Source organism: Oncorhynchus mykiss, chromosome 24, assembly GCF_013265735.2.
Source record: "Oncorhynchus mykiss isolate Arlee chromosome 24, USDA_OmykA_1.1, whole genome shotgun sequence".
NCBI lineage: Eukaryota > Metazoa > Chordata > Actinopteri > Salmoniformes > Salmonidae > Oncorhynchus > Oncorhynchus mykiss.
In genome coordinates, this window is record NC_048588.1 from 1,721,066 (window position 1) to 1,741,488 (window position 20,423).

Sequence of the window (20,423 nt, forward strand, 5' to 3'; positions counted from 1 at the left end):
CTGAGCAGATTCTCAGTCTTCAGAAAGGTGTCGGTGAATTTTCCGTCTCTTATCAGGCTCCAAGTACAGTAAATATACCAGCAGATGGCGCCACAACCCCATTCTAGATGGCAAGTTGACAACTAGACACCACCCGTCGACGATAAAGCTGCTGCTACATTCGGAACCAGGCTAGCAGTAATTATATATTTCTTTACTTACTGAGTGTTGGAAACTAACTCACTAATTTCGTTTTGGGTTGGGCAGCAATCTGCAGCACCAGTTGCTGACACTGCAAGGTGGGGGAGTAGGCTATTGAGATTAGATGCTCGAGAGACATTTTTTTGTTGTTGATGAGCCGAGCAACATGGACACAAAGAACAAAAGATGAAGTGACTCACCCGAAGGAGCATGCTGGCCACAAAGAGACAGAAGATTAGATGTCACCGACATGAACGTGCAAGCGGCGCAGAAATAAGGTGATGTTACAAAGTAGTTATTTCGCATTGTTATGTTTGCCAATATTTGATAGCTTGAGGAGGCTCGCTATCCAAAGCCTGCCTCATCGAACTGACCTTGTATAGTCTAGACGGCTCATCAGGACTCAAATGTATTCACTTTTAATGTTTTTAGCTCAAATATTCATCTTCATTAATGGCTCGGTTTCAAGCCATCTCGCCAGTGTTATTTTCTCTATTTGCTATAGAGCCCCAGCGTGGAGGTGTCATAGTACCCATAAAGCCTAACGGTCAAACAGGGAAATGGATCCAATCGTCTTTCCACCATTTTTCCGTAGGGGATTTTAGAATAACTTAAGGGCAGTGTTTTGTGTGGACTTACCCCGGCGTGACGCATTGAAAGCTCTCGGATAAGTTTACTTATCAATATTCGGCTCTATTTACTCTGATTAAAAAATGCTAACCGCAACATTCAAACGAGGCTACAAAGAACTAATGGAACTGTGTTGACGTCAAAATCGGGGGTGTGAACTAGGTTTCTATTCAAGCGTTGCTCGACATGGTAATGGCTCTATAGTATTGGAGAAAAGTTTAAAAAACTGACCCTCCGTTACATCTTGACGTGTCATGTCGTAACGTACAGCACGCATAAAGCAACTATTTCTGTCTTACAATCTCTCTCCACCAGGTGTAGCACTTCTATCATCCTTTAAAAACAAGGGGGATACCTAGTCATTTTTTTCATTGCATGCGATCATCATTCTCAAAGCCGACGTTTACTTCTACGATCACTTTAGCACCGCCCCAAAAACCCGATTCAAATTCGACAAACCTTCAAATAGGTTTGTAATGACATTATATAAACTCTTTATAGTGTTTTATTTACATTTTAGATGCTTTAAGTTGGACAGATCGAGTGAAAAAAAGCCATTTCCCCACACATCTCCTCTCCTCACTACCACGCTGTTGGAAATGGGAGAAATTGTTCTTTACAATGGTATTAACATTACAGTTGATCTGGAAGTATTATGTTTTTGGGGCGCTAAAATAAGGGCAATTGTACGGACCAAGGCGATGTACGAGTTTACGTTAGACATCGTGCAGGTCCTTGCAAGCTCCTGCATGTCATCTCTAGCTGACACCTTTGCGAACATGTATTGTGTCAATTTAAGACTTTCACAAGACATTTCACAGAATTGTTCATTTTTTAAGAATTGTAGCCAATTCATTGATTACTACATTTCACCAACTAATGTTAGTTATTCCAGAGATTCTTACATTTGCCTCGATTTGGCTATCTTATCCAGATCATCATGGCATTTGTAGTTCTTTATGATAGCCACATTAGCAGATAATTAGCATTTCATTTTGGGGGGGGTGAATATATTGATAAGTCAGCTTGTCCTAAAGAGATTTGCACGGTTATCAAAACGTAAGCCTACATGAAATACAGCCCTTATTGTAAGTGTTTCTAAAATCCCCTATGGGAAAAATTTGTGGTGGAAAAACGATTGGAACCATTTCCCTGTTTGACCGCTAGGTTTTATGGGTATTATGACTCGTACTGTGGTACCCTATACTAACTAGCAAGCCAGCTGCTCTCTCCCCTTCTGCACTGATGTCAAAACAGCTGAACAGGGGAAAATATAGCTAGCTCTATAAATAGTATGCCAAATTCATGATATTAATAATAAATAACAATTTACATTTGGATATTATTTTTTATTACATAATGTATGTATAGGTGTATGAAAAAAATTATAAATGGATACACTAGCTTGCTTTGACAGTTTAGTGGCAGAAATGGAGACTGTCTGCAGTGCAACCTGATCTCAGAGCATTTCATATTATTTTGTACAAAAATCTTAGACACTGCATTTCTTATTATTTATTTTGTTATTTATTTTTTACCTTTTATTTAACTTGACAAGTCAGCTAAGAAATAATTATTATTTACAATGACAACGGACAACGCTGGGGCAATTGTGTGCCTCCCTATGGTACTCCCAATCATGGCCGGTTGTGATACAGCTTGGAATTGAACCAGGGTCTGTAGTAACACTGAGATGCAGTGCCTTAGACCGCTGCGCCACTCGGGAGCCCATGATATATTTCGTATGGTTTGTATTAATTTGTGAGTGTCGATCATCCATTTGGTATAATATGTTACGAATTTGCTAAACATACACTACCGGTCAGGTTTTAGAACACCCACTCATTCAAGGGTTTTTCTTTATTTTTACTATTTTCTACATTGTAGAATAATAGTGAAGACATCAAAACTATGAAATAACACACATGGAATCATGAAGTAACCAAAAAAGTGTTAAACAAATCAAAATATATTTTATATTTGAGATTATTCAAATAGGCCAGGTCATCTGATGCAGCACTCCATCATGCTCCTTGGTAAAATAGCCCTTACAAAGCCTGGAGGTGTTTGGTCATTAACCTGTTGAAAAACAAATGATAGTCCCAGGAAGCCCAAACCAGATGGGATGGCGTATTGCTGCAGAATGCTGTGCCATGCTGGTTAAGTGTGCCTTGAATTCTAAATAAATCGCAGACAGTGTCACCAGCAAAGAACCATCACACCACCTTCCCCATGCTTTACGTTGGGAGATCCGTTCACCCACACCGCGTTTCACAAAGACACAGCGGTTGGAACCCAAAATCTCAAATTTGGACTCGAGACCAAAGGACAAATTACCACCGGTCTAATGTCTGTTGCTCGTGTTTCAAGTCTCTTCTTCTTATTGGTGTTCTTTAGTAGTGGTTTCTTTGCAGCAATTCGACCATGAAGGCCTGATTTCACATAGTCTCCTCTGAACAGTTGATGTTGAGATGTGTATGTTACTTGAACTCTGTGAAGCATTTATTCAGGCTGCAATTTCTGAGGCTGGTAACTCTAATCAACTCATCCTCTGCAGCAGAGGTAACTCTGGGTCTTCCGTTCCTGTGCGGTCCTCATGAGAGCCAGTTTCATCATAGCGCTTAATTGTTTTTGCGACTGTACTTGAAGAAACATTCACATTTCTTTAAATGTTCCGTATTGACTGACCTTCATGTCTTCAAGTAATGATGGACTGTCATTTCTCTTTGCTTATTTGAGCTGTTCTTGCCATAATATGGACTTAGTCCTATTTGGTAAAAGACCATCTTCTGTATACCCTGATTGGCTCAAATGCATTAAGAAGGAAAGAAATTCCACAAATTAACTTTTAAGAAGGCACATCTGTTAATTGAGATGCATTCCAGGCAACTACCTCATGAAGCTGGTTGAGAATGCCAAGTGTGTGTAAAGCTGTCATCAAGGCAAAGGGTGGCTATTTGAAGAATCTCAAATATTAAATGTATTTTATTTGTTTAACACTTTTTTTGGTTACTACCTGATTCCATATGTGCTATTTTCGTAGTTTTGGTATCTTCACTATTATTCTACAATGTAGAACATAGTACAAATAAAGAAAAACCCTTGAATGAGTTGGTGTTCTAAAACTTTTGACCGGTTACAAATTCCAATTTGTTGTGGCTAATGTTACCTAGGCTAGAGGTAAAGGTTTATGTTAGGGGAAGGGTTAGCTCAAAGGTTTAGGTAACATGCTAAGTAGATGAAAAGTTGCTGAAATGCTAAAGTTGTCCATGATGAGATTTGAACACGCAATCTTTGGGTTGCAAGATGTTTGCGTTATACGCCCATCCATCCTGACCGACCACCCTCCTATTGTTTTTGCCTTAAATAACCTGTCTTGTGTAACCATACCAAACATAACATACAGTGTATATATATAAAAGTGTATGGACACCTCTTCACATTTGTGGATTCTGCTATTTCAGCCACACCTGTTGATGACAGGTGTATAAAATTGAACACACAGCCATGCAATCTCCATAGACAAACATTGGCATTAGAATGGCCTTACTGAAGAGCTCATTGACTTTAATGTGGCACCGTCATAGCATGCCACCTTTTCTAACAAGTCAGTTCGTCAAATTTCTGCCCTGCTAGAGCTGTCCCGGTCAACTGTAAGTGCTGTTATTGTGAAGTGGAAATGTCTAGGAGCAACAACTGCTCAGCCGCAAAGTGGTAGGCCACACAAGCTCACAGAATGGGACCTCTGAGTGCTGAAACAGCGCTTAGAAATGGTCTGTCCTCATTTGCAACACTCACTGCAGAGTTCCAAACTGCCTCTGGAAGCAAAGTCAGCACATTAACAGTTTGTTGGCAACTTTATGAAATGGTTTTCCATGGCCGAGCAGCCGCACAAAAGCCTAAGATCACCATGCACAATGCCATTGGACTCTGGAGCAGTGGAAACCCATTCTCTGGAGTGATGTGTCACACTTCACCATCTGGCAGTCCGACAGACTAATCTGGGATTGGCAGATGCCAGGAGGACGCTATCTGCCCAAATGCATAGTGCCAACTCTAAAGTTTGGTGGAGGAGGAATAATGGTCTGGGGTTGTTTTTCATGGTTCAGACTATGCGCCTTAGTTCCAGTGAAGGGAAATCTTAACGCGACAGGATACCATGACATTCTAGACGATTCAGTGCTTCCAACTTTGTGGCAACAGTTTGGGGAAGGCCCTTTTACTGTTTCAGCATGACAATTCCCCTGTGCACATAGCGGGGTCTATACAGAAATGGTTGTTGAGATCGGTGTGGAAGATCTTGACTGGCCTACACAGAGCCTGGACCTCAACCCAATCGAACACCTTTGGTTGGATGAAATTGAACACAACATCGAACCAGGCCTAATCGGCCAACATCAGTGCCCGACCTCAGTAATGCTCTTGTGGCTGTTTTGGAAGCAAGTCCCCACAGCAATATTCCGACATCTACTGGAAAGCCTTCCCAGAATAGTGGAGGCTGTTATTGCAGCAAAGGGGGACCTACTCCACATTTGAGTGTCCCAGACTTTTATTTACTATGTTACGTCTTGTCTATGAGACCAGGATGTACTGCCCCAGACACAATTTCTTTTGGACTTGTTTTGAAACTCCCCTAAAGTGTGCTAGCATGAAATTTCTCCTTACCAACCAGTGTATCATGGTCTCATTTCCCAATAAAAACACATGAGACCTCACCAAATCCTCAATACTCAGACTGGCCAGAACACTACAACTGCTCAGTTCAGATAAACATTGTTTATCAGTTGCTTTGAATTTTAACAAGGGTTCATTGAAAGGCAATGTATTTCTGTATTGTACTTGTGTTTTTTTGTATTTAGCTGAGGGATGACATCGCTGGCTGTCGGCGTGGTCCTTTGTCTAACAGGCTGGATCACTCTCTACACACTACTGTGTAACACCAATGGCAGCCACGGTTCTGAGTGGAATTGTAGGCTGGTCACACTGCTCCATGGAATCCTGGCCGTCTGTATAACAGCATACATAGGCTATGTGGATGGACCTTGGCCCTTCACACATCCAGGTAAGATGCTCACTATCTAATCCCACGTAGGCGGTACAGGAGCAGCACTATCTAATCCCACGTAGTGCTGCTCCTGTACCGCCTATCTAATCCCACGTAGTGCTGCTCCTGTACCGGTGGTAAAGTTGGTATAGGAGCAATTTTTTTTTTGGGGGGGGGGGTCAGTATACTTTGATATATGTGTGTATGTTGCTAAGCATAAATAGTGTTTACAATAACGTTGTGATCTTGATTCCAGGCACAAAGAACACTCCCCTTCAGATCAGTGCTATGGTCATTAGCCTGGGCTACTTCTTCTTCGATATGGGCTGGTGTGTTTACTTCCGCACCGAAGGCCCGGTGATGCTGGCTCACCACACCATGAGCATCCTGGGTATTTTGTTGACCCTGAGCTTGGGAGAATCAGGCATCGAGTCCTGCGCCGTGCTCTTTGGCAGTGAGATCACCAACCCCCTGCTGCAAACTCGCTGGTTCCTGAGACAGTTGGGTCGCTATGAGAGCCTGACAGGGGAGGTGGTGGATGTTCTGTTTGTAGTGCTATTTGTGTTCATGCGCATAGTGGTTGGCGGGAGGATGTTGTACTGCGAGCTCATCTCCCCACGGCCCAGGTTAATTATAAAGTGTGGGGGAGTTGCCATGTATGTGCTGTCCTGGGTGTTCATGGTGGACATTGGTCGTTTCGCCTACCGCAAGAGTCAATCCAAATACAGACGCTGGAGAGACCAACACAAATTGGCTGCAGTTAACGGACATGTCGGAAAGGCCGACTGAAAGACTTCCTTATCATTAGAAGATGAATAAAAACATACAATGTTTATACTAATAGAAGTTATTTAACAAATGATTAACTACCAATGATTGTGTATGATTATTGGGGAGTAGTCTTTGGTATTCAGCTTACACTTGTACATTATTGTGCTCAGTTCAGGAAAACCAAGATGCTCAGTTTAGACATACACTGTTCATCACTCACTTTGGGTTAATAAACTGGGTGGTTCGAGCCCTGAATGCCGATTGGCTGACAGCCGTGGTATATCAGACTGTATGCCACGGGTATGACAAAAACATTTTTTTTACTGCTCTAATTACGTTGGTAACCAGTTTATAAAAGCAATAAGGCACGTTGGGGGTTTGTGATATATGGCCAATATACAACTGCTACGGGCTGTTTCCAGGCACTCCGTGTTGCGTCATGCAGAAGAACAGCCCGTAGCTGTGGTATATATGCCATATACCACACCTCCTCAGGCCTTATTGCTTAATTATAACACAGGTTCATTAGAAGGTAATTTACAGTACCTTCAGAAAGTATTCACAACCGTTTCCCTCATTTTGTTCAAGTAAAATTCTATTTCTCACATGCTTTAAGACAACGGGTGTAGACTAACAGTGAAATGCTTACTTACGGATCCATTTCCAACAATGCAGAGTTAAAGATAAGATAGAAAATGTAATAAAAAAATGAAATATTAACATAAGAAATAAATACACATTGAATAAGGAGTAAAAATAACATGGATATATTAGCACGTAGAAAATAACATGACTGTATAAAGGGAGTACCAATACCGAGTCGATATGCAGGGATACGAGGTAATTGAGGTAGCTATGTACTGTACATATAGGTAGGGGTAAAGTGACTAGGCAACAGGATAGATAACACACATGCTGCTGCTACTGTCTGTCTTACAGCCTGAATTTTAAAATTGGATTCAATAGAGATTTTTGGTCACTGGCCTACACACAATAACCCATAATGTCAAAGTGGAGTTGTTAGAAATGTTTACAAATTAATTATAAATGAAAAGCTGAAACGTCTTGAGCAGTGGTGGAAAAAGTACCCAATTGTCATACTTGAGTAAAAGTAAAGATACCTCAATAGAAAATGACTTAAGTAGAAGTGAACGTCACCCATTTAAAGTACTACGTCAGTAAAAGTCTAAAAGTATTTGGTTTTAAATATAGTTAAGTATCAAAAGTAAATGTAATTGGAAAAAATATACTTAAGAATCAAAAGAAAGTATAAATAATTTCAAATAGCTTATATTATGCAAAGCAGACTGCACAATTTTCTTGTTTTTTAAAATGTATTTATGGATAGCCAGGGGCACACTCCAACACTCAGACATCATTTACAAACAAAGCATTTGTGTTTAGTGTGTCCACCAGATGAGAGGCAGTAGGGATGACCAGTGATGTTATGTTGACAAGTGTGTGAATTTGACCATTTTCCTGTTCTGCTAAGCATTCAAAATGTAATGTGTAATTTTGGGTGTCAAGGAAAATGCATGGAGTAAAAAGTACATTATTGTCTTTGGGAATGTAGTGAAGTAAAATTAGCGAGAAATATAAATTGTAAAGTACAGATACCCCCAAAAAACTACTTAAGTAGTACTTTAAAGTATTTTTACTTAAGTACTTTACACCACTGGTAATGAGTCAATAAGTATTCAATCCTTTTGTTATAGCAAGCCTGAATAAGTTCAGGAGTAAAATTGTGCTTAAAAAGTCACATAATAAGTTGCATGGACTCACTCTGTGTGCAATAATAGTTAACATACTTTTTTTAAATGACTACCTCATCTCTGTAACCCACACGTAAAAATATTTTGTAAGGTTCGACAGTTGAGCAGTGAATTTCAAACACAGATTCAAGCACAAAGACCAGGGAGGTTTTCCAATGCCTTGCAAAAAATGGCACCGATTGAGCATGGGGAAGTTATTCAATACACTTTGGATGTTGGATCAATACACCCAATCACTAAAAAGATACAGGTGTCCTTCCTAACTCAGTTGCCAGAGAGGAAGGAAACCGCTCAGGGATTTCACCATGAGATCAATAATGACTTTAAAACAGAGTTTAATGGCTATGATAGGAGAAAACATTGTAGTTACGCCACAATACTAACTAATTGACAGAGTGAAAAGAAGGAAGCCTGTACAGAATTTAAAACATGCATCCTGTTTGCAACAAGGCACTAAAGTAATACTGCAATAAATGTGGCAAAGCAATTATGTTTGTGGCAAATACAATACAACACTTTTTACTGAGTACCACTCTTCATATTTTAAAGCATGGTGGTGGCTGCATCATGTTATTGGTATGCTTGTAACCGCTAAGGACTGGGGAGTTTTTCAGTATAAAAAAATTAACTAAATGGAGCTAAGCACAGGCAAAATCCTTGGCTAAATCTACACTGAAGCTGTTCACTAAGAAGACAGTGAATGTTCCTGAGTGGCTAAGTTACAGTTTTGACTCAAATCTGCTTGAAAATCTATGGTAAGACCTAAAAAGAATAATGGGCAATGTTGCACAATCCAGGTGTGGAAAGCACTTAGAGACTTACCCAGAAAGACTGACTGTAATCGCTGCCAAAGGTGATTCTAACATGAATTGAATACTCATCTAATCCAGATAAATTTGTTTTGTTTTTCATAAATGTTTTACAAATGTTAGAATTTGTCTTCAACTTTGACATTAGAGTATTTTGTGTAAATATTTGGGGAAAAAACAATAAAATTAAATCAATTTTAATCCCACGTTTCAACACTACAAAATGTGGAAAAAGGCAAGGGGTGTGAATACCTTTTTGAAGGCACTGTATTTCTATATTGCAATTATGCTGCATTTTACAGAACATTTACTAACATAAAATGTAGGCTAATCGGACTTACTTGCACAAATCTTGAGCATAGCTGATATGGTTGGTGATGGTAGAAAATGAAGGGGTCATGCAATCTTATGAAACTTCTACAGTGTATTTGTGTGTGTGTGTGTGTGTTGGTCATTTAAGTGGTTTTTGTTTTGTTTTTGTGTATTTAGCTGAGGGATGACATCGCTGCCTATTGGCGTGGTCCTCTGCCTAACAGGCTGGATCACTCTCTACAAACTACTGTGTAATAACAATGAAAGCCGTGGCTTTGAGTGGAACTGTAGGCTGGTCACACTGCTCCATGGCATCCTGGCGGTCTGCATAACAGCATACATAGGCTATGTGGAAGGACCTTGGCCCTTCACACATCCAGGTAAGATGCTCACTATTTAATTGCACTGAAACAGTGTAATCGTTTCCATGTAGAGTGCTGCTTCCATACAACCATTCTCTAAACATGGTTAAGTTGGTATATAGGGGTCGTTCCATGTCATTTAGCAAGCCATGACACCACCATCTCATATTGTTCTGAAATCATTTCTGTAGTTGGACACGGGTAAGATTAGTATTTTTGTAAAAACATGTTTGTTTAGATAGCTTAATTTCTCACAGATCAAATTCTAATTGATTGCACTCAAATTGGCTTCATATAATATTCAATAAATGTAGTACCTTGCATCTGAATTACACAAGTTTTCTAACAATGCGTAAGACAAGGAATCCAAATAAATTGTTAAAAGCCACCCACGGACCTCACTCCAATCCCAACCCAACAAGTATACAGAATCAGTTCTCTATTTGACATGTAGTATGGATCTGCGGCTCAGAGTATTGTTTCTTCATCTTATCTAATGAATTCTCAGTGAATTTGGTGCTTTTTTTTTTGTTCGGCGAAATTAGTCATTAAAGTTGTTTGGTTTATGTCCTATCCTATGTCCTGATACCAGGTTCTGACCACTAGATGGTACTGTTCCAGGATTATATAAATAGTTACGCTAATACACTAATTGTGATATACACTGAGTGTACAAAACATTAGGAACACCTTCCTAATATTGAGTTGCACCTCCTTTTGCCCTCAGAACAGCCTAAATTCGTCAGTGCATGGACTGTACAAGGTGTCAAAAGCATTCCACAGGAACGCTGGCCCACATTGACTCCAATGCTTCCCACAGTTGTGTCAAGTTGGGTGGTGGACCATTCTGGATGCACACGGGAAACTGTTCCGCGTGAAAACCCGGAAGCGTTGCAGTTCTTGACAGACTCAAACCGCCAGGCATCTACTACCATACCCCATTCAAAGGCACTTAAATAATTTGTCTTTCCCATTCACCCTCTGAATGGCACACATACACAATCCATGTCTCAACTGTTTCAAGGCTTAAAAATCATTTTTTAACCTGTCTCCTCCCCTTTATTTACACTGATTGAAGTAGATTTAACAGGCAACATCAATAAGGGATTATATTTTTCAAATGGATTCACCTGTTCAGTCTATGTCATGGAACACAGTGTATACATGTAAACGGGTAATAGTGACCAGTAACAGGACAAATACAAATAGATAATGACAATCAATAATCAATGGACAGCAGCGTAATGGAGTAATACATTAAATCAATAATAATTTTAGCAGGACCATAGGTTGTGTCTGTTAGACCTGTGGATTGTGGATGGGCATATATAGAGTCAGTGTGGATAGTCTGAGGGAGAGCAGTAGGGGGATAGAAGCTGTTTAGGAGTCTGTTGGTCTGAGCCTTGACGCACCGGTATAGCCTGCTGGACGGGAACATGGAGAACAGTCCATGTCTCGGATGGTTAAAGTCTTTCTCAGAAACCGGCTGGACCACCCATAACTGCCTCTGTATGGCTTTCCGGTCGCAAGCAGGGCAGTTGCAATACCAGAGAGTAATACAACCAGTCAGGAGGCCCTCAATGGTGGAGATGTAAAAGTTTCTCAGAATCTGATAGGTATGCCAAATCGTTTCAGCCTACGAAGGGATAAGAGGCTTTGCCGTGCCTTCTTCACAACGTTCTGGTGTGAGAAGACCATGTTAAGTCTTCAGTGATGTGGACACAGAGGAACTTGAAGCTCTTGACCTCTCGCCTGTTTCCTGTAATCCATGATCAGCTCCTTGGTCTTGCTGACATTGAGGGAGAGGTTTGTTGTCCTGGCAACACACTGGCAGTTCTCTGACCTCCTTCCTGTATGCTTTCTCATCTCCGTTGGTGATCAGGCCTACAACCGTCGTGTTGTCAGCTAACTTTATGATGGAGTTGAAGATGTGCGTGGCCACATAGTCGTGGATAAACAGAGTACAGGAGGGGGCTAAGCACACACACTTAGGGGGCCCTAGTGTTCAGAGTCAGCGTGGCGGAGGTGTTGTTGCCTACTCTAACCACCTGGGGTCGGCCCGTCCGGAGGTCCAGGATCCAGTTGCATAGGGAGGTGTTCAGTTCCAGGGTCCCGAGCTTGGATGGCATTATGGTGTTGAATGCTGAGCTGTAGTCGATGAACAACATTCTCAAATAGGTATGCATCTTTTCCAGGTAGGAGAAGGCAGTGTGGAGTGCAATTGAGATTCCATTGTCTGTAGATCTGTTGGGGCGTTATGCAAATTGGAGTGGGTCTCAGGTGTCTGGGATGATGAAGTTGATATTTGCCATGACCAGCCTTTCAAAGCACTTCATGATTACAGATCTTAGTGCTATATGCACATGGCAGTAGTCATTGTGGCAGGTAGCTTTAGAGTTCTTGGGGACAAGAATGATGGTGGTCAGCTTGAGACATGGGGATTACAGACTAGGACAAGGAGAGGTTGAAAATGACAGTGAAGATGCCTGCAAGCTGGTCTGCACATGCTCTGAGAACGGCCTTGCGAATGTTGACCAGGTTAAAACCTTATTCACGTAGGCCTAGGCGAGCGAGATCACCAATTCCTCTGGGACGGCGGAGGCCCTCATGCACAGCTCTGTGTTGTTTTTGTCGAAGCGGGCATAAAATGTATTGAGTTCGCCTATAAAGGCGGGGAGTCTTGACCCCGACGCTCTACGGAGCAGAGGTGATGCTTTGTGTTGCTAGCTATTCTCTCAAAGCCGACACCGAGGCACCAGCTCGATGCATCGAAGCAGAATTCTTGGAACACATTTGTTCCACTTGTATACAATTGTGTGAAAATCCATTCCTTGCACACAGATTCAGTGCTGTATTCAGGATGTCATTCCACCTGTGTCAACAGTATGAGAAACATCTCCTAGCCTCGGATGAGCACACTCTTTGCCTTCTTTGCTTGGGAGCTGAACATGCTCAAGCTGCTGCACAGAGTAGCAGAAATTCACACCGAGAGCATTGATATCTCGACTTGAGAGCTTTGTGGACGGAACCTCCGGACTGTCATCAGATGAATCTGCCACACAGATAATTGATCGTAGACCTTCCTCTGCAAATCATTCCAAATGCTCCAGGTCAAATGACAGGTCTCACTCCCCTCGTGATCCACTGCCCAATCAACGCCGTCGCTCATCCTCGCCTGGGCACAAATCTCACTGCACTGAGCTGCGCAATGAGATTGTCACTGGGCAGTCACATGGCAAACATGGAGTCCACCCTCGAGCACGTCATGGCCAGACTTCCACTGCCGGTACCAAACTCAACCCCTACCTCTGAACAGAGTGTGGTTGTTGAATCCGATGACACTGATGTACTGTCCACAAGAGCTTCCCACTCTTGTGCCACAGACAATGATCACTCTGATGATGGTATGCACCGTGGCTCTAGCATCATCCAGTCCCAGCCTGTTGGCCTGGCAGTAGCAACACTCTTTTTCTGCCATCTATTTCCTGTGTTTGAAGGGTGAAAAATCCACTTGTCACTTAAATCTCGCTGTATTGATTGCTTTCATTTTACTCTTTCATACTCTTTTTGCTTAAATTTCAGTGCATCTAATTTGTAGCAAATTAACTTTAAATTACACAAATTAACACCCATCAATGTGTTAATGGTATGTTAAATCCCAGACAAAGCTTTCGCATTCTTATAGATGCAACGAAAAGACAATGTAGTCTATTGAGCCCATTTCAGTCATTACCGGAGTGTGTTTGACAGGTCATTACAAACATTTCCACGGTGTTGGAAATATATAGCAACGCTTAAGCCCCGCCCACCTGAGGATCTGTCTTTTTCAGCCATCTATTTCCTGTGTTTGAGGGGTGAAAAATCCACTTGTCACTTAAATCTCGCTGGATTGATTTCTTTCATTTTACTCCTGCGACTCTTTCATACTCTTGCTTCTGCCTGTTGTTTTTTCCTGTAAACCGTGGAAATGTTTGTAATGACCTGTCACACACACCCCGGTGATGGCTGAAATGGGCTCAATGAAATACATTGTCTTTCCGTTGCATCTATAAGAATGCTAAAGCTTCGCCTGGGTTTTATCCTCTACACTTACATCACAAGAAATAGAAGAAGGATAACTTAATTTTGATGGGTATTATTTTTTTGTGTAATTTTAAAAAATCTAATTTGCTACAAATTAGATGTTCCTAAATTAAAGCAAATTCCAAAAATGAACACTTATAGTGAGTGTTATTATGTCTGATCTCGCAAACGATGTAAAGTATCTATAGACAGATGTAGTCTAGATCCAAGCGTGTTGATTTTTAATCCGAGTGTATCCTGCTATTGGCACACTTGTTGAATTATGCAACAGAACGTGACCACATCACCAACAAACTATCATGGTCCAAACACACCAAGACATTTGTGAAGAGAGCACAACAAAGCCTATTCCCTCCCAGGAGACTGAAAGGATTTGGCTTGGGTTCTCAGATCCTCAAGTTAAACAGCTGCACCATCGGGAGCAACCTGACTGGTTGCATCACTGCCTGGTATGGCAACTGCTCGGCCTCTGACTGCAAGGCACTACAGAGGGTAGTGTGTGCGGCCCAGTACATCACTTGGGCCAAGCTTCCTGCCATCCAAGAAGGCCCTAAAAATAGTCAGACTCCAGCCACCCTAGTCATAGACTGCTCTCTCTGCTACCACATGGCAAGCAGTCCAAAAGGCTTTTTAACAGCTTCTACCCCCAAGCCATAAGACTCCTGAACAGCTAATCAAATGGCTACCCAGACTATTTTTTACTTAACACTTATTTTTCTTAAAACCGCATTGTTGTTTAAGGGCTTGTAAGTAAGCATTTCACATTTTCATGGTTGCAGCCCTGTTCCACCCCTTTATCTTAATGTATTCATATATGCAAATACACCAGTGTATTTATGCAAATGAGGCACATTGTTTTCTTAATTTGAATATAAAATATCAAAGAAATGCCTGATACCATTAGAAAATGTATGACTATGCAAGACTATCTAAGAAAAACATTTGAAATTTGACCAATTGAATACCTGAATTCCCACCACCCTGAACTCCATTCATTATTTGTCCATAAAAGTAAAATGTTATGTGCTATAATTCACTCAATACCTGATGGATTCTAACAATTTGGAGTATCTTCGTCCATTGTCCAACTGTTGCAATTATTAGAATTGTTTTTAAAACCTTCTAACAATTTTTGATGACTGTTGCTACTGGCAGTGACACTTGACCAAAAAAGAATCCTCTGAAATCTTTGAGGGAGGCAAGTGGGAACCTCAACATGGAGCACGCCCCTTTCTGCCATGGTGTCCACATTCAAGTTTGATGAATTCAGTTCTTCAAAGACTGAGACATGCCTCCTGTTCAAAGACTTTGTGCGCGAGCTCCAATGCACATGGAACACGCCAAGTCAAAAAAAACTCCATGCGAAGCAAATCACTTAGCTACACTTCATGGTACAGACGAGAATGGTTTTGGCCATTTCCCCCGTATGGACAAATCATTTGCTTGACTTGTTCTGCCTGCTTCTCTCCGTCACAGTTCAGACCAAGAGCTGCCTAACAAACGATGCAAGGCATTTGATCACTTCCTACGCAGGACACATGACAGCACCGCTTCAGCCGCTAGGCTTGGCAATTTAGCAGCAATACTGGCCTTCATTCAGAAGTAGCTGCGGACTATAATATTAGGACCATGAAAGAACTGTCTACAGTGACCGATCTGCTCATCTAGTGCCTTCAGAGCAATGCTCATATGGTTGGGAAGACTGGCTGCATGTGTGTTGCACAGCACCACCTATGGTTAGCGAAGCCCAAGCTCCCTGACAAAGAGAGAGTTCCACTCTTAGGTATACCGATATCACCTAGTCAGGAGTGGCCCAAGTGTCTAAAGGAGGACAGAGAAGCACACATAAATGTGTCAGCCAGCAAACCATTTCTCCTGTCCCAGGCCCCCCAACTGGGATGCCCCCCCAAAAAAACAGGCTCAGACAGGCTGCACCTGCTTGTTGGTGGAGGAACATACGTTCTCAGTCCTACTGAAGAGTTTCTAGAGAGCAATACAATGGTGGTGCGTAGCACTTCAAACTCCCGGTGGAGTTCTCCTCCTAAGCGCAGTTCACACCCAGGTGATTTTGATTACAGACATAATCCGACAGGGATGGGGAGCAGTCTTGAACCAGTAAGGGGTTTGTGGTGTATAGTCCGCACCATAAACAACAGCTCACATCAATGTTCTGGAGCTCAAGGCGGTTCACCTTGCACTCCAGCACTTCCTCCCAACATGTACTGATACGGGCAGACAACATGACAGTGGTTGCATACATCAACTGCCTTGGCGGACTGAGGTCAATGACACTACACCAGGTAGCAAGGGGCAAACACACTACTTTACATCCCTCAAAGCAATAACCTGCCGGGGCCAATCTGTTAACCTTGCGAGACTCAAACATTGTCCGATGTAGTTCTCCACGAAGGGTCCAGCAGGCCCACTCAGGGTCAACGCCCTATAACACAGATCGCCGAGGGGGCTGCCCTATGCCTTTCCACCAATTCCCTCGCTCCCTCAGATCTTGAGGAAGCTCATTCTTGAGAACAAGTCAGTTCTACTTGTGGCTCCACATTGGCCACAGGGTCACTGGTTTTCAGACCTTGTACAGCTGACAACCTCCCAACCATGGGAACTCCATCGTTGGGCGGACGTCCTGTCACAAGTGAGGGCTAGCTTTCACACCCCAAAACCCAGCCCAGTGACGTGGGTGTGGCACCTGAATGTGACCACCTTGTAGCTGCAGGATTACCCTCCTTGGTAATTGATATAATACAGGCAGTAAGGGTATCCTTTACACAAAGACTTTATTCCTACAAGTGGAAGTGGTGTATTGCCCATGCAGAATCGCCTTTTTCCTGACCAATTTATGACATTTTGACTTTTCTCCAGATGCTTATTGCTGCAGGGAAGTCCCTATCTATGTTGAATGTGTGTATGACAGACTCCCCATTTCTTACAGGGGTGTTATGAGTTGTATACACTTTGCAGGATTAGGGGATTGAGTGACTATCTTGCCGCAACCAGATAATGATTTATCAAACAGAACAGATTGTTGTGTGTTATGGGGAGAACACCTAAGGTACATTGCAGTAGGTACACCAACTCCAGATGGCATGGTAGCACACTCCACCAGGGGTATGGCCACCTCATGGGCCCAGTTCAGAGGGGCCTCCCTGGAATCAACACCCATGACTTTCACGAGGTACTACAGACTCAATGTTATGTCCACACCAGCAGTGGGGTCTGTGGTTCTGGACACGGCACGCTCTCTCAACCCAGATAAGCGATCGCACTTTGAACCTTGTACATACTTATCAACAATCAGTGAGATGGATGTTCTATACAGAGGGCTTCCCCTCTTGGTGTTGTTACACCTAATTAAAGCATCTCATGTTTAAGTTTAAGCTTTCAGCGTGTTTGTGTTTACAGTTGTATACTACAGTTGACATATAATCCACCTTGTTGGGTTAATATTTTCTGTTACAATTAATCAATCCTTTGACTAATTGAATCAGGTGTGGCAGTTTAGGGTTAAAACAAAAATGTGAATTGTCTGTGGGGGCCTAAGGAGAGCTTGCTGCTGTGTGGATACAATGACTTCCTAGGGGCTCATCTGGACTAAGGTTTAATGGTGAGGTATCCCACTCTGTTGCTGAACCACCTGTTTGGTACAGCAACCCCTTTACGAAAAGAGAGAGAACATTACGGATTTAGCCCTGGTTCTCTGAGTAGAGTAACGGATCGCCAAGCTTTCATGTCGTTCCTCCACCTCTGTGGAATTCAAGTCAAGTAATTGACAGTGTGTCACGTCACACCGCCTTTTATAGTGACAAGTCACGTGGATACAGTAAGGGAATGGCGTGACTGTAAATATCTTTTATATTAAGCATCTCATCGCGTGAAGGGGAAGGAGTCCCCATAGGTCATTTGTCGACCTGTTAATCTACTCAGAGAATTAAGTTTACATCCAAAACTCAAGGTTCTTTATGTAGAGTTTCTTGCCAAGTATACAGTAATTGGATGTGTGTATGACAATGTTACTAACCATGAAGACTGTTTACAATAACGTTGTGATCTTGATTCCAGGCACAAAGAACACCCCCCTTCAGATCAGTGCTATGGTCATTAGCCTGGGCTACTTCATCTTCGATATGGGCTGGTGTGTGTACTTCCGCACAGAGGGCCCGGTGATGCTGGTCCACCACACGATGAGCATCCTGGGTATCTTGTTGACCCTGAGCTTGGGGGAATCGGGAATCGAGTCCTGCGCCGTAATCTTTGCTAGCGAGATCACCAACCCCCTGCTGCAAACTCGCTGGTTCCTGAGACAGTTGGGTCGCTATGAGAGCCTAACAGGGGAGGTGGTGGATGTTCTGTTTGTGGTGCTATTTGTGTTCATGCGCATAGTGGTTGGCGGGAGGATGTTGTACTGCGAGCTCATCTCCCCACGGCCCAGGTTAATTATAAAGTGTGGGGGAGTTGCCATGTATGTGCTGTCCTGGGTGTTCATGGTGGACATTGGTCGTTTCGCCTACCGCAAGAGTCAATCCAAATACAGACTCTGGAGAGACCAACACAAATTGGCAGCAGTTAACGGACATGTCGGCAAGACCGACTGAAAGACTTCCTTATCATTAGAAGATTAATAAAAACATCCAATGTTTATACTAATAGACAACCTTAATACATTTAATGGTTGTGTAAGCATGGGGTTAAAGTCAACCCATTCTTTAGGCCTATATGGTTAAATGGGAATATGTTGGTATTTAACTAACACTTGTACATTTAAAAAAAAAAAAATTAACAAGTGCAAGAGAATGATGCAAAAGCATCTTCAAAAATGTACAACTGTAGAAAAAACAATTGAGATATAGTTTGTCTTTTGAAACCAAAGGACCTAGTGCCAATATGATGAACAGATGTATTTCACAACCTATTTACAATTAACTGTAACCTAATAGTATGTTCTTCTAACCTTGTATCCAGCAATAAGTTGACTATTGGGAAATAGGCACATAACATTCCCTAATCCTCATAGGTTCGGCAACACTTTTTTGAGGCAGTGAAATTGAACCAAAACTGTTTCTTTCCTTTTGCAGTATTTTGTTGTATGCAGTAGTTTTTCTGCAGAAATGCAACTTTTTATAAATATTTTGTAATGTTTTGAGTCAAATTTTTCTAATTTGAGTCTTTGTCTAATTTGAATTGTAGTACAATTTATAAGCCATTTAAAAACATTCCATTTGGTTTTTAGGAAGAGGTTTATTAACGCTCGCTGAGATTGCAGTGTTACATGACACTGGCTTTTATATAACATACAATTCAGTAAAAAGCTACATGTTTCTTGTGATAACTGTCTTTCCATTTAGCTACAATATGGGTTTTTCATTAAAGCGAACCGCAACAAATCCGTAACACGTGGAACAAAGTAATTGTGTAACATACTGTAATAGTATGTTTTTGTGGCATTCCATTGCTTGATTGGGTGTATATTAGTCATTGTAAATTAGTTTAAAATAACAATTGTTGTGTGCATGGTATTGCTTAAAATGTTCCAGTATGATGCCAAGTCACATTTCCCAATATTGTATGCATTCATATTTGAAATTCACTACTTTTCGATGAAATATTTCAATCTGGTGCCTCAATAGTTAGATACCATTCCACATACTGTATGTCAACATTCACTACCCCTGTGTCTGTGATAAAGGAGAATAAATATGTGTGCCTTTGTGACTTTATACATGTTCAAATGTAATGTTTACTTTTGTGTTTTCAATAAATACCCCGAATACAAATCTGGTATAGAAATATGTGCTGTAATATCAAGTAAAATACTACAGCACATATTAGGCATATATATATAGTATAAAATATTTCTTAGAAAAATTTGAACAGATTTATTATTATTTTTACTCAGGGAACTACTACTTTGCCACTTGTTAGAATTTACTTTAAATGAGTTATGTTAATTGTATTACAACATATTTAAAGGTATACTAGCCTACATTGCTTTCAAGAAAAGTAGTGTAGCCTTGTCCCGTACTGTAGGGTAGACTTATTGCGCTATAGCCACAGAGTGCTCTGTGCGTGAAGTATTCAAATTGTCCACATGGTGGCATTTGTAAATCAACAATCCTCCAAAATACTTTTGCTGCCAAATTCCATAACCATTTAACACTAAAATGTTATGATTTATTATTGTTACAGCAGGAAATGATTGTACTTTATTTACTGGTCATTTTAATGGAATAGTTCACCCAAAAATTAAAGTTTGTCCGAAGTTGTCTGACCCCAAAAGGTGAGTCCTGATTAGTGCACGTCCTAAGCCATCTGCTGTGTAGATCCAATAATACAGTATACCTGAATCCCAAATGAATGGGAGCAGTATAGGGATGTAATATTTTTCGGCGCCTTGTTTCCATTCATTTGGGTTGAAGGCATACAACAGTCGACATGAACTCCTCTTGACATT

The 20,423-nt window shown here is 41.5% G+C and overlaps 2 protein-coding genes across 4 annotated transcripts; both read left to right on the forward strand.

Moving 5' to 3' along the window:
• The first annotated feature begins 7 nt into the window (after positions 1-7).
• On the forward strand, positions 8-19,755 carry LOC110503538 (TLC domain-containing protein 5). Of its 3 annotated transcripts, none has more exons than XM_036961972.1 (3): positions 8-177; positions 9,696-9,898; positions 18,035-19,755. In XM_036961972.1, the coding sequence occupies exons 2-3, from the start codon at positions 9,703-9,705 to the stop codon at positions 18,565-18,567; spliced, it is 729 nt and encodes a 242-aa protein (XP_036817867.1). In that variant the 5' UTR covers positions 8-177; positions 9,696-9,702; the 3' UTR covers positions 18,568-19,755. The 3 variants fall into 3 exon arrangements, with proteins under 3 accessions (XP_036817867.1, XP_036817868.1, XP_021437584.2); XM_036961973.1 differs by lacking the exon at positions 8-177 and adding an exon at positions 6,791-6,925; XM_021581909.2 differs by lacking the exon at positions 8-177 and having other exon boundaries at positions 8,931-9,898.
• Positions 32-6,886, forward strand: LOC110503537 (TLC domain-containing protein 5). Its single transcript, XM_036961971.1, has 3 exons — positions 32-458; positions 5,670-5,872; positions 6,111-6,886. Exons 2-3 carry the CDS (start codon positions 5,677-5,679, stop codon positions 6,641-6,643), a joined length of 729 nt encoding a protein of 242 aa, XP_036817866.1. The 5' UTR covers positions 32-458; positions 5,670-5,676; the 3' UTR covers positions 6,644-6,886.
• Positions 19,756-20,423: the final 668 nt, after the last annotated feature.

Bases quoted from the DNA above. Each gene is read 5' to 3' on its own strand.
- LOC110503537 (XM_036961971.1), top strand. From the start codon at position 5,677: ATGACATCGCTGGCTGTCGGCGTGGTCCTTTGTCTAACAGGCTGGATC. The intron at 5,873-6,110 runs GTAAGATGCTCA...TCTTGATTCCAG, and splicing joins TTGGCCCTTCACACATCCAG to GCACAAAGAACACTCCCCTT.
- LOC110503538 (XM_036961972.1), top strand. From the start codon at position 9,703: ATGACATCGCTGCCTATTGGCGTGGTCCTCTGCCTAACAGGCTGGATC. The intron at 9,899-18,034 runs GTAAGATGCTCA...TCTTGATTCCAG, and splicing joins TTGGCCCTTCACACATCCAG to GCACAAAGAACACCCCCCTT.